At 37.7% G+C, this 13495-nt stretch overlaps 1 protein-coding gene across 6 annotated transcripts in view; it reads right to left on the bottom strand.

Moving 5' to 3' along the window:
- The window catches only part of LOC111157319 (chromodomain helicase DNA binding protein 9), a 146646-nt gene that overhangs the window by 7808 nt on the left and 125343 nt on the right, over window positions 1-13495 (bottom strand). For 4 of the 6 annotated variants that reach the window (XM_022518623.1, XM_022518624.1, XM_022518626.1 and 1 more), the window contains exons 32-36: window positions 13191-13463; window positions 12279-12447; window positions 5625-5764; window positions 5100-5321; window positions 1434-1562 (exon numbers count right to left, since the gene is read on the bottom strand). In XM_022518623.1, coding sequence (XP_022374331.1) covers window positions 1434-1562; window positions 5100-5321; window positions 5625-5764; window positions 12279-12447; window positions 13191-13463 — 933 coding nt within the window. The remainder of the gene's footprint in view (window positions 1-1433; window positions 1563-5099; window positions 5322-5624; window positions 5765-12278; window positions 12448-13190; window positions 13464-13495) is intronic. The other 2 variants (XM_022518625.1, XM_022518627.1) reach the window with 1 other exon arrangement.

The following is a 13495-nucleotide window of genomic DNA, read 5'->3' as shown; positions in this document are numbered from 1 at the left end:
TTACTTAGTTTCTGTTGCCTTTTCCTTTTCGTTACCCCCTTTACTAAGGTCCAGTGTAAGCGGAGGCCCTTTGGGTGGTATATGGGGATTCAGCAGGTAGATTCTTTTCAATCCTTAAGCCTGTGTGCTACAGACTCAGAATAATAAATAATACAAATTATGGGAGATGAACAGACCCCTTGTCAGGTTATAACAATTAGATAAAATTAGGAGTGTTTAATATCTAATAAGTAAAAACACAAAATTGTTCCATTTCCTTAAAACTGGCTAAGACTAATTTATTCCTATCCAGTAATGCTAACTTTTGTTAGAAGATGAAGTACTAAGATTTGTAACACCATCTATATAATCACAAAATTAAGTAAAATGCTACTAAAATGTCATCTTGGCTTTTCCCTAATCCCTCTATGACATTATTTTAAAGTACAAACAAACGCTGAATAAGCTCTATAAACTTGGGGAAAATCAGTATTAATTTTAATGAGCTAGTGCACGTAACAATATTAAAACAACTGTTAAGGTAATCTGATTGTGACTGAAGGAACTCAATGAGAAATTTGCTGTTCTTACTCTGAGGCCATCTTTTTCTCTTTTTAATTTTATTTTGTTGCATGCTTATCTGCATAAAAAACAGAATAAAAATATCAGAGCTATAGGCCTACAGAAGGGTGCCGTAAGTGTTGTATCATTTACTTTTGAGGTGAAGGAGACATCTACTAGTCCATAAACAAAAACAATCTGGGGAAACAAATGTTGAGCCACATTTGGTTAAGAAACAGAATTTAGAAAAACTGGACTCTTACCATTCATCAGTCAAAAAAGCAGTAAGATAAACACAGCAGTGCCTTTTTTCTATAAGGTACCTTTGTTTAAGACATTTTATTTTCATCTGTCAGAAAATTATGTAATAGGCTCATTTAAAGGAACAAGATACTTTATGGCCATCTGATGGGAAATTTCAGTGATAAAAATGTAATCTATGACGGCCTAATGAGAATGGTGGCTCTCTCATCAGTTTCTCACCCTCTGCAGCGTGGCCTTTCTGGGTGGGTGTTGTGAGGGACTGTCTTATGTGCTGTAGAAAGTTCAGCAGCATCCTGGCCTCTACCTGCTGGATGCCAATAGCATCCTTCCCCTGCCTGCCACCTCCTCACCTCCCAAGTTGGGACTTCCAGACATCGCCAAATGTCCCTGCAAGACAAAACTGCTCCGTGCTGAGAACCGCTGCTTTGGATGTCAGGCCCTTGGGCGATGTCACATGGCTTACACACAGATGTGTCAAGTGACTTATTTTATCCCATGGCTTAGCCAAAGATGTGGGAATTGAAATCAGACTGCATAAAATTATAGTCCATGTCTTTCCCCACAAATCTGCTAGTTTTAACCCATCTCCAGGTCTGTTTATAAACGATAAACAATAAATATACACATACCTTCCTGGCATTTCTTCTGTTGATCAGCTGAACACGTTCGTCTCCAGTAAGACTATTAACATCGAGTTTATTAGGGTTTCTGCAACGATGCCTTTTTTGTTTGGGCCTCCCTTCATGGAGCTGCACTCTCTAAAACATACAAGTAAAGAAACAGCTTTAAAATCTTTACTTGTGCAAACAGTGCAAAAGAGCTGATCCAACTAATTTAATTCTATAATACTGAAGATACATATAATATATATTATACACTGAAGAATATATATTTAATATATATTATACACTGAAGATAATATATATTATACACATATTTTACCTTTAGTATATAATATATACATACATATATATTAAAGAGTTTACCCATTACACTTTAAAAATACTTAAACTTTAAATATTTTTATATTTAACCAGTTGACTTTAAACAACATGGGGATTAGGGGTACTGCCCCTGCATAGTCGAAAATCCACATATAACTCTTGATTCCCCCCAAACTTAACCGATAATAGCCTGCTGCAGCCCAGAAGCCTTTCTGATACTATAAACAGTTGATTAACACATATTTAGCATGTTATATTTATATTATATCCTGTATTCTTACAACAAAGTAGTAAGTTGTTGAACCTACTTGTACAAAGTAGGTTGAAGAAAAGAAAATGTTATTAAGAAAATCATACTGACGAGAAAATACATTCTCAGTACCATACTGTAAAAAATCCACGTAAAAGTGGACCCACACAATTCAAGCCCAAGTGTTGTTCAAGGGTCAACCGTCTAATAAAAATATTAAATATGACTTTAAGAAATATTATATAAATATTTTCCTCAAATTACATATTTGAAAACATATTCAAGGCCATCATATGATCGAAACACCATCAGTCTGTGTGCATTCTGGCTCCTGAAATGAAGTCTTTCCTTAAATGCTCTTACAGATCACTGTGTTCCTAGCATTGTCTGAAGGAGTTACCAATAACCTGGAGCAGCCTCCTCAAAATCGTACAGTTCTTTACTTTTTCTTCTGATAAATTTCATCTCAAACATCAGATGTTTTTCTGTGCTGATACAATCCATGTTTGTGCCAGTTGTGGCTTTCCTCTTCTCCTTGTCTCACTAATAGTCTTTCTTATCTCTCTTCAAGTAATCGTCACGATATTAAAAGATATTCTTATGTTTTATGAATGGGAACCAAGGCTTGGAGAGGTTACCTTCCTCGAGGTCATGCAACTAGCAAGTAGTAATATCTGGTAATGAAACTCTTTCCATCAAACCATGCTGCTTACCTCTATAATTTTAACAAAGCAGGGCTTGATGTCAGTTTCGGACCAATGAGAACAATGCAGGAGAGGAATGCTCAGACTCTTCAGCGTGGCAGACCCATCCCTTCACAGCCTGGATCTCAATTCACCTTTTCTATCCTGTTACTATTACCCCACAGATTTCCTCACATACCCTGCAATACCAGACTGGCCGCTCTTTTATGAATATGCCTTAGAGTCCTATCCTTTTTAACTCTTCATACTCATTTTTTTTTAAACAATATTTTATTTTATTTATTTGACAGAGGTCACAAGTAGGCAGAGAGGCAGAGAGAGAGGAGGAAGCAGGCTCCCCACGGAGCAGAGAGCCCCAGTTGGGGCTCGATCCCAGGACCCTGAGATCATGACCTGAGCCAAAGGCAGAGGATTTAACCCACTGAGCCACCCAGGTGCCCCACTTCATACTCATTTTATAATGCTTAGAATATTCTTCTCTTGTGTTAACCTGGTCAAATGCCTACTTGTTCTTTATCATCCACCAGTCATCTCTATCTTCTTTCCACATTTCCCCAGATACTTTGCCTAGGCAGAATCACTCATTACTCTTTTCTATGTTTCCACAGTACTCTACACATAGCCCCACTATTATATATCTATATGTTATAATTATTTAGCTATAGAGATACCACAGGGTGTGAGAGCTAAGAAATCATTAATGTGAGATATCCTTCAGAAACCAAAACTAATCAACTTGTATTATCACAACAAATGCTGTTTTAAAAATCTTAATATTATATAATATTACCTAAAAAATTATGATAAAAAGTTTATTTGCAGTGAAAATGATGAATGGCTTTTAAGTTTAAAAAATTAATAAAGATTCCTTTGCAGTGATGAAAGACAGGAGAAACCCTACAGACTACAGTGGAAGTACCATAAGGGCAAGAACTTTATATTGTTCATGGTTTTATCCTCCATCCCTTAAAAGAAGAACTAGCACTCAGTAGTTACTCAATGCAAATTACTGACTGAATAAAATGTTATTTTCTAATATGTTAAGTTACAGGGTTAAACTAATGATTCTCATTACTGTTAGAATTGCAGTATTCATTCTATGCTTACCCATCATATTTAGCGAAAACTCCTCCCCTCATAATTATAAAAGCTTTGTTTTTTAAAAAAAAAAGTATTTAAAGTTTGAGAATTAGTGGCATCCTTAGAGAAGACCAGGGATATGAAAGGCATCTGAACGCCAAGCCTGAGGCAGTCTGGTGTAGACGACCAGGTTATTTCCTGATGTCAATAATAGCGACGTAAAATTCTAGGCAAAGTACATATCACAGACACAAAGACCACTGTAGGGACTGGAGTGTGGAGCTTTTGTGGTTCCTTTATGTAAAAAAGTAACAAGGTAATTTTTTTCTGTTAATAAAATAACTTTACCTTTATACGGTAGTTTTTAGTTTTCAAAGGACTTTCACTCATTGGCTCAGTAAATGTTTATAGGGAGCCAGACACTATTCTGTGGATCAGGAATTATGTACTAAGTCCTGGGGATACAAAGGTGACTAGGATATTGTCCTTCAGAAGCTCACAGAGTACAAACAGCTGCGCTGGATTCTCCGTTCTAATGAAGGCAGATACAACAGGCCCGCTACCTTCACTGTTTGGAGGATCTGATGCGAATTTGGTATATGAGCACCTGATAGTAAAGTATTGCAAAATGCAATGGCAGATTTCTGTGAGTAAGAAAGTCATATGCCTATGAGACAGTGAGCACAGAGTATCTCAGGAGACAAAAAATGCAAATGAACTAAAACAATTCTTACTCTGATGAGAGTAAACTCAGTATGCACCTGCAGAGACACAATAGCAGTACTGCGGCAGCTTGAAGAGCTTACGAGTAGTAGTTTGGACACTGGAGTTAAGACTGTGCCCTGGACTACTTACTTCCAATTTCAGTGTTTTAATTTATCCAGAAAATAGTTACAATTATGCCATTCTGATAAAGGTGTTAGGATTGTTAAATGAGATAATGTATGTTAGTAAAATGCCCGGCACATGGTTAAGTCTCAATAAATGTTTAATATGATCACTGGTATCACTGGTATTTTAAAGTAAACTCCCTGAGGAAAAGGACTGGAAATTTTATACCTTTACAACCTACACGGGGTCTAACATAGTACTCTGTATATTGGAGATAATTTTCATTATTAAATGCAGAATGGAAAAATGGAAATGGCACTGTGTTCTATCAGGGGGAAAAAACGGTCATTATTTTTTTCTGCTTATTTTCCTTACCCTTGGGCAGAACACATATTTACATAAGTGGGTAAAAACGTATGCTTCATCACTATGGATTTGATAAACCACAGAAATAAAATATACCAAGATCTGTAAGGCATCACCTACAGGAATAAAAGCTCCTAAATCTTCCACATAACCTGGGTGCTCCTTAAGCCATTTTTCCAAATCCTTTCTCTTTGGCGCATCATCGCCTGCAAGTCTTGTCCCGTCTTTGAGGTTAATGACTGGAACTGGACTTTCCGTATCGGGAATTCCTTGAGGTTGCGTGTAGGACAGTGCTGGAGTCATCCCTGTAGAAATCTGTGAGGTGGTTAAGCCCAAAGTAACCTGGAGAGAAACAACCAAGTGAAAATTTTATTTCTATGCTTTATCATTCGATTTTTGGTCCAGTAAAGAAAATCTTTTTGAAGAGTTAAAAAGTAAGCTGTTTAAAATTCTGACAAATTTCCCAAGTTTAAAATTTTCACGAGTCTTGGTCAGTGCTAGATTCCTCTGAGATATAATCTAGAAGTACACTCTAATTTCCTAATTAGTACTTTTACCCTCTAAGACATTCGCAAAACAGCAATATGTATATTTACATACTTTGGACTCAAATTTTGGACTCAAAGATCAGTACTTTTTACTTACATGGTTAGGTGGTTTATTTCTGTTAAAAAAGAGGATGTCAACACCTTCTACATTCTTCCTTCTTCCCCGCCTTTTTTTGACTATAGGCTGGTTGTCTAATCTAACGCCATTGGCACCAAGGGTTGACTGAATGGAAGTACCTAATCAAATAAAAACATGCAAAATAGTGATCAAAATTTAGATCTTAAGCAAATTAAAAGTACTTATTTTTCTAAATATATGAAAGTGTTAGTTCTTATTTTATAGCTCCTAAGTCCAGCAATTTTTGGGCTAAAAACACCCCCATTCCTCATTTAAAAACTCAGAGAACTATAAGTAACTTTTTGACTTGTCTCTTCAAGTTTTTTACCCGGATATTCACACATCTTATCTTTCCCTTTTAGAGGAAGAAGCAAGTCTTTCTCAAATAAAAAGACAAATCCTTCCTTTTTCTTTGAATCCATTAATTCCTACATTTTCTGAAAGCTTGTTTTTTCAACTATCTATACTTTCTTGTGCCAAGCTTTTTTTTTTTAATTAATTTATTTATTTGACACAGAGAGAGAGAGATCACAAGTAGGCAGAGAGGCAGGCAGAGAGAGGAGGAAACAGGCTCCCTGCTGAGCTGAGAGCCCGATGTGGGGCTCGATCCCAGGACCCTGGGATCATGACCTGAGCCGAAGACAGAGGCTTTAACCCACTGAGCCACCCAGGCGCCACTTGTGCCAAGATATTTTATTCTAGAGTCTTCTCCTCAACTTAAAAACATGGCCTAACTCAAACAAAAAATAAACCTCTTTCAGCCTTTTTATAACTTTCAAAACTTTTGAAAGGTTGGTCTTTGTTGGGCTCCTTTTCTTCATGACCAATGCCTTCTTCAATGTCCCATAGTCCATTCTCGTGCCAGCCAACTTAAGGTATTTTAAGATCACCACTAACTTTTTAGTTGCCAAGTCAAATTGACCTTTATCATTCCTCATTTCAGTAGATTCAATGAAAATGCGTCTAAGAGGTATGAATGATACTCTGACGGTTCAAAGATGGGTTAAACGCAGTTCCTGTCTTCAAGAAGTATGTACTCTACAACTCTCTTATTAAAAGAAAATATTGGGGTGCCTGGCTGGCATAGCTGGTTATGCTCCGACTCTTGGTTTTGGCTTGGGTTGTGATCTCAGGGTCTTGAGATTGGGTCCCCCGAGTAAGACTCTGTGCTTAGCATGGAGTCTGCTTAAGACAATTTCTCCCTTTCCCCCTGCTTGTGTTCCCTCTCTCGCTGTTTCTCTCTCTCTCTGTCAAATAAATAAATAAATAAAATCTTTAAAATAAATAAACAGATCTTGGGGTGCCTGGGTAGCTCAGTGGGTTAGAGCCTCTGCCTTCGGCTTGGGTTATGATCCCAGGGTCCTGGGATTTGGCCCCGCATCGGGCTCTCTGCTCAGCGGGGAGCCTGCTTCCTCCTCTCTCTCTGCCTGCCTCTCTGCCTACTTGTGATCTCTGTCTGTCAAATAAATAAATAAAATCTTTAGAAAAAATAAAATAAAATAAATCTTAAGAAAAAAGAAATTATTAAGGATGAGATTTTTTTCCTTTAAAACATTTCACAGCTTATAGTGAGAAATGCATTTTGAATCATTCAAGGAGAATTTTTTTTTAAATTTTTAGACAAATTTGATTGTCACTCCCTTTATTTTATATTATTTTATTAAAGATTCTATTTACTTACTTGACAGAGACAGAGACATTGAGAGCAGAAACATAAGTAGGGGAAGTAGGGGAGGGAGAAGCAGGCCTCCTGCAGAGCAGGGAGCCTGATGCGGGGCTCGAGCCCAGGACCCTGGGTTCATGAGCTGAGCCAAAGGCAGATGCTTAATGCTGAGCCAACCAGGCACCACAAAGGAGAATTTTTAGAGCAAGTCCAGTGTATCCCTAAATAAGAAGTTGCCCTTTGGCTGGTCATGTAACCTTATGGAGGCCACTTAAATTCGCCACATCTCAGTTTCAAAATGGTACCTTAATTCATATGGTAAAGAATAGCTAGTTACAATGATTAAAAACCATGTTTGCATATAAAAACACAATAGGAATGTCACATAACTTTTGTAATTTTAGTAAAAAAATTTTTACTTTTTTAAAATTATTAACATATAATGTATTATTTGTTTCAGGGGTACAAGTCTGTGATGCATCAGTCTTACACAATTCACAGTGCTCACCACAGCACACCCCCCTCCCCGGTGTCCATCACCCAGCCACCCTAACCTCTCAGCCCCCTCCCCTCCAGCAACCCTCAGTTTGCTTCCTGAGATTAAGAGTCTCTTATGGTTTGTCTCCCTCTCTGGTTTTATCTTGTTTCATTTTTTTCCTCTCTTCCCCTATGATCCTCTGCCTAGGAATGTGAATAAACTCAAAAAAAAAAAAAAAAAAGGAAAATTTTCATTGTCTACAAAGTGAATTTCATTATAACCAGATTTTATAAACATGATTTAAAAATACTTTCACTGTAGTACATTTTAGCTATAATAATAAACCAACTTTCCCAAAGTATCATTTAAAAAAGTATCATTCTATTTTATAAGATGTTCCCATGGTTTCTTATTCTAATATGAATGAGATGGCTTTCATCAGCCCCTTTCCTGCATGACCCCTCAACCCCTAATTCCTGTGCCAGCTCAGTTTTCATGTTGTCTATAATGTGGATTCACCTTTTCTAAGCAGGCTCTGCTTTCATACAAATCTCTCTCCAGTAGGAATTTACACACTAGCTAGGTCAGTCTTATCACAAAGCTATACTATTAAGCTTCTGGTCCATGCTGTTCCCTGCCCTTCTCCCCCTTCTCCCATGAATGTCACTTTCCATGATCTGACCTTCCTCTTACAGGCCCTGTTCAATTCTACCTCTTCCAGAGGACTTCGCCTAAGTTTCTACACAGTAGTGACTTCCCTCTTCTCTAGTACTTTTTAACTATAATGTGCTGTGTAGCAAAATATAGTATCTTGTTTTTTAAATATCTTGGCTAATATTTTAACATTTAGGTCTTGGTCTACCAAGTAACTGAAAGGTAGACAGTGTCTTACTTACTTTCTACTTTCCCTTTACTGCTATTCCAATGTTATATTAAAAAGTACTTACTATAATTCTCTCTGGAAAAAACAATTGTATACGTACCAAAGTGTACATTTATAAACATACTCTATTTGGCCATTCATAAACATATTCTATTTGGCCAGTTAGGTATTATCGTAATGTCTTTTATTTTCTTTCTTAAAAAAAAATCCAGCTACTGGGACACCTGGGTGGCTTAGTCTGTTAAGCGTCTGACTCTTGGTTTTGACTCAGGTCATAATCCCAGGGTCCTGGGGATGGAGCCCTCTGTTGGGCTCCCTGCTCAGCAGGGAACCTCCTTCTCTCTCTCCCCACCTCTCATGCTCTTTCTCGCTCTCTTAAATAAATTCTTAAAACAACAACAACAACAAAACAAAAAACAAACAACCCAGCTACCTTGACTTATTTCTGAGACTGATTTTTAGAAACATTATTGATTTATTTTAAGCTAGAATCCAAAATGGAAAATTTAACCTATCTATTCTATAAAGCTTGTATTGTACTTATCTTAGATGTAATTATAACAATACTAAAAATAGCTTCTTTTTGCTGAATGCCTACTAGGTGCCGTACACTGAGCTAGGTTTAACAAATGTTTTCTTAAATCTTCAAAAACAAAACAAAAACATAGAGTATTATTAAGCCTATTTTATAAATGAGATCAGAAACATTAAGTTTTACTAGCCCAATGTCACAGCTGGTAAATGACAGAATTCAGCCCCAGGCTACCATCATCTTCTGTTCACTTTTCTAGGTAGTTTCTGGAATGGGTTCTTTAGTTTTGTCCTACTGTAATTTAATGCTATTTTATTATTCCCTTCATTAATTAAATTACATGACAACTTGTATCTTTACTTGAAACTTACAGATACAATTCAGAGGGTACCCACCTAAACATAAAAAGGGCTTTGGCTTTGGGACATTAATAACTATCATAGTAGCATTTATTCCGTATCTAATTCTAAAACCCATGAGGTTTTAGATTTTAACATTGGCTAAATTTTAACATTGGTTTAGCACCTAATTAAGTGCCAGGCTCCGTAGTAGCCACTCTACATATATTATTTAACCCATCCAACAAGGCTACCTCTCTCCTACCCCAATGCCTCATTTCATAGACAAGAAAAGGAAGGCAAAATATTATTAACAGATTTCCTAAAAGTTGTGTTGGAAGACAAATCTAGATTTCACATTCGCAGTTATTAAGATGGATGAGCTGTAATGCTAAGATTATAACTCTATCTGGTTTTAATGTTTAAGGCTTTTAAATATTCTGATTTGCCGCAGACCGTGTTACAATAACTGCTAATACTATCAACGATGATGTTATTTACCCAAGGGTTACCTGAAGGTGAAGCTGTACAACCTTCAGCTGCAACAGCAGTAAAATGTTCAGGTGACGGAAGTTCAACCCCATTTACACTGGTGCTATCAGAGCAAAGCAGTGGTACTTCCTATTTTTTTAGAATTTTATTTACATTCAACTAATTAACATACAGTATATTAGTTTCAGAGGCAGAGTTCAGTGATGCATCAATTGCGTCTAACATCCAGTGCTCACTACCTCCTTAATGCCCATCACCCATTTACCCCATCCTCCTACACTCTCCTCTCTTTTTTGGTTTTAAGATTTTATTTATTTATTTGAGAGGGAGAAAGAGAGAGAGAGAATGCGCTCAAGCATACGAGCAGGGGGAGAGGCAAAGGGAGAAGCAGGGAGCCCGATGTGGGGCTGGATCCCAGAGGTCATGACCTGAGCCAAAGGCAGATGCTTAACAGATTGAGCTACCCAGGCACTTCCCCCGCCCTTTTCTAAAAAAATCAGAGCTCCCCTAAATACAATACCGTCAAGGAAAACCACAGTTTGGGGAAGTTACGCTTCAGTGACAGAAGCAGGGCTGGGTCATATTTGAACTGCAAGCTACGCATCTCTCAAAGTCTAGTAACTGGAGAATTACAACGAATGGTTAATGAATCTGTAAGAGACCAAAGTAATGATGATGATACTAATTTATAATTTAATTATAATTTATAATTAAATTTTTTTTAAAAGATTTTATTTATTTGACAGAGAGATCACAAGTAGGCAGAGAGGCAGGCAGAGAGAGAGGAGGAAGCAGGCTCCCTGCCGAGCAGAGAGCCCGATGCGGGGCTCGATCCCAGGACTCTGAGATCATGACCTGAGCCGAAGGCAGCGGCTCAACCCACTGAGCCACCCAGGCGCCCCATAATTTATAATTAAAAAGTCACGGTAGCAGCAATTGGGAATAGCTATCAATTTAACACTTATAATAAAGCATTATGTTCCCCCGTCCTAGGAGTTCCACACACCGTGCACGTGTACAACAGGAGTTCTGACATGTTTCCAAGTACTGCATGGCAACCAGAGTTAGCAGAATACTGAAACAAACTGTTTAGCCTTATGTATATGGAAGGTATAATGGAAATTCAAGTCATTAATGGGCTTTAATCAACAACTTGCACTTTTTTTTTTTTTTAAAGATTTTATTTATTTATTTGACAGACAGAGATCACAAGTAGGCAGAGAGGCAGGCAGAGAGAGAGAGGAGGAAGCAGGCTCCCTCCAGAGCAGAGAGCCCGATGTGGGGCTCGATCCCAGGACCCTGGGATCGTGACCTGAGCTGAAGGCAGAGGCTTTAACCCACTGAGCCACCCAGGCACCCCAACACCTTGCACTTTTTAAAGATTAAGCTGATCATGAGTAAAAGTCTCAATTTTTTGATACCACATCTTATAAAAGGGACACAGACAAATTAAAGCACGTTACACCAAGATCAACAAAACAAGCTTCTTATTGATTCCTCAATGCCTACAGAGCACACAACTCATGGCTCCAATTTGGTATTTAATAAAAACTGTTGATTCAAAGTGTCAAAATGTTGGAAGAGAGTCCCAATTTGAGAGGAGGAGATACAATCATTGCTTTCAAAATGTGAAGACTATCATGGAGACATGGGAATAGGCTGATTCTGCAATGCGTTTATAAAGACAGAATTTCGGTCATTAAGAAAAACCAACTGCAGGCAGAATTTGCTTCCAAGTAAGAAGGAATTTTGTGATGATCCCAGCTGCCCAGTAATAAAAAGGGCTGTTTTAGGTCAGCACAATCTTTTCCTGCAAATATTCCAAGAGAATGAAGTATTATCTTTCAGGGATTAGCTGTAACAATTCCTGTATCCTGTAGATGACTGAACTACACTATCACTGAAGTCTTTCTAGAACTTCTCATTCTAACTTCTTCTACTAATCATCACTAATTTGTGATTTAGGTGTTTGCCTTTAACACTGACTATCTGCTTTCATTTTGAGCTGCTGTCTGAACTTGTATCCATATAAAACGACTTGACAGAGTATTTCCAGCCAAATATTTAGGACCCTGAAACAAAGTTGCACCCTGCTTTAAAATATTATATTAAAAGCCTCAACAGGTATTTATTAAGATCTAAAGATCTAAAATTAGATTATATACAGAAACAGAAATAAATAAGAGAGCGTCTGGAAATGACAACAGGAGTATTTCACGCCTAGGCAGTTACTGTCGTCACACTCACCTGATACTGGTGTGGATGTGGGGAAATTGGCGAGGCTGGTCTCTGACGCGCTCTGCAGCTCCCGGAGCCGAGTCAGATACTGCTGTTGTCCCAGAGCACCGTCTTCACTGTCCAGTGGTCTCTTCTGAGCAAGCCCTTGCTTCTGAAATGTCAGCTTCAAACCACCTTCCTGTTAACAAACACCATTATCGAGAAAGAAACAATTAAAAAACTCATTTTAGTTATTAAGAGAATTTTTTTTTACTTAGAAAAAGTGAAATAAAAATGCTGAAACATTACTTAACTTCTCTCCTTATTCAGAAACCAACTAAAGAAAAAAAAAAAAAAACTCCTTTCTATAATGAATATTAAGTTTTCTACCGTAAAAAAAAAAATCCAGGTACCATACACACTTGTCTGAGCAAAACAAAGCTGTTCATGTGACTAGTACCTTATAACACGATCAGCTTCGGACACACATCTCTAAGTACATTATTCAAATGACATTTCAGAGGATGTTACCCGCGTATTACACACGGAGTAATCCATTTAGGTTCAAAAATCATACCGAAAAATGAAATGTTACTGATAACAGGGCATGCTAAATGTTTAAAAGAGGAAGTGCACTGACATACCATTTAAACATTATATAAAAGAACCAAAACAATTAGAATTTGTCAGACTGTTTAAGAAAAGCATTCTTGATCGGCAGAAGGACTATGTTCAGAAGTATAGGTAGAGAAACATATTAAATGATGATCCTTCTAGTAGAACATTCAAGTTTAATAACCTGGATATCAAAAAGAAAACAATCCAAATACCAGAAAACAAGTATGTGAAGGAAGTAAGAGTGAGAGCAGGCAGCCACTTGCAGAAAAAGCATGCTGCACACGTAATCGCAATCGGGTCCTAGGGCAATAAAAATAAACATACGTCTTTGATTTTCACTGTAAACTCCTTTTCTCGTACATGCTTCTTCACCTTTGACATCTGTGTTGACGGATCGTGTTCTTCTTTAACACCGGCACCTGGGGGAGTGGGTACACCGGGTTCACTGTATTCTGTAGCCGCGCCAGGACTGTCCAGCAGTTTTGTGGTATAGAAAGAAGCCACTGTGTTGGCATCGTAACTTCTTCGAGCTGAAGGCCACTTCCCTTTCAGCACTGTTTGACAAATACTGTCCAGCCGGTTGATCATCACGCGGTCCTGGAAGAGCATGCCACATCAGAGTGTGATTT

This window comes from Enhydra lutris, unplaced genomic scaffold (genome assembly GCF_002288905.1).
Source record: "Enhydra lutris kenyoni isolate GAN:26980312 unplaced genomic scaffold, ASM228890v2 scaffoldscaffold54, whole genome shotgun sequence".
NCBI lineage: Eukaryota > Metazoa > Chordata > Mammalia > Carnivora > Mustelidae > Enhydra > Enhydra lutris.
Note: the sequence above shows the minus strand (reverse complement) of the source record. Positions and strands in the feature narration are given on the sequence as shown.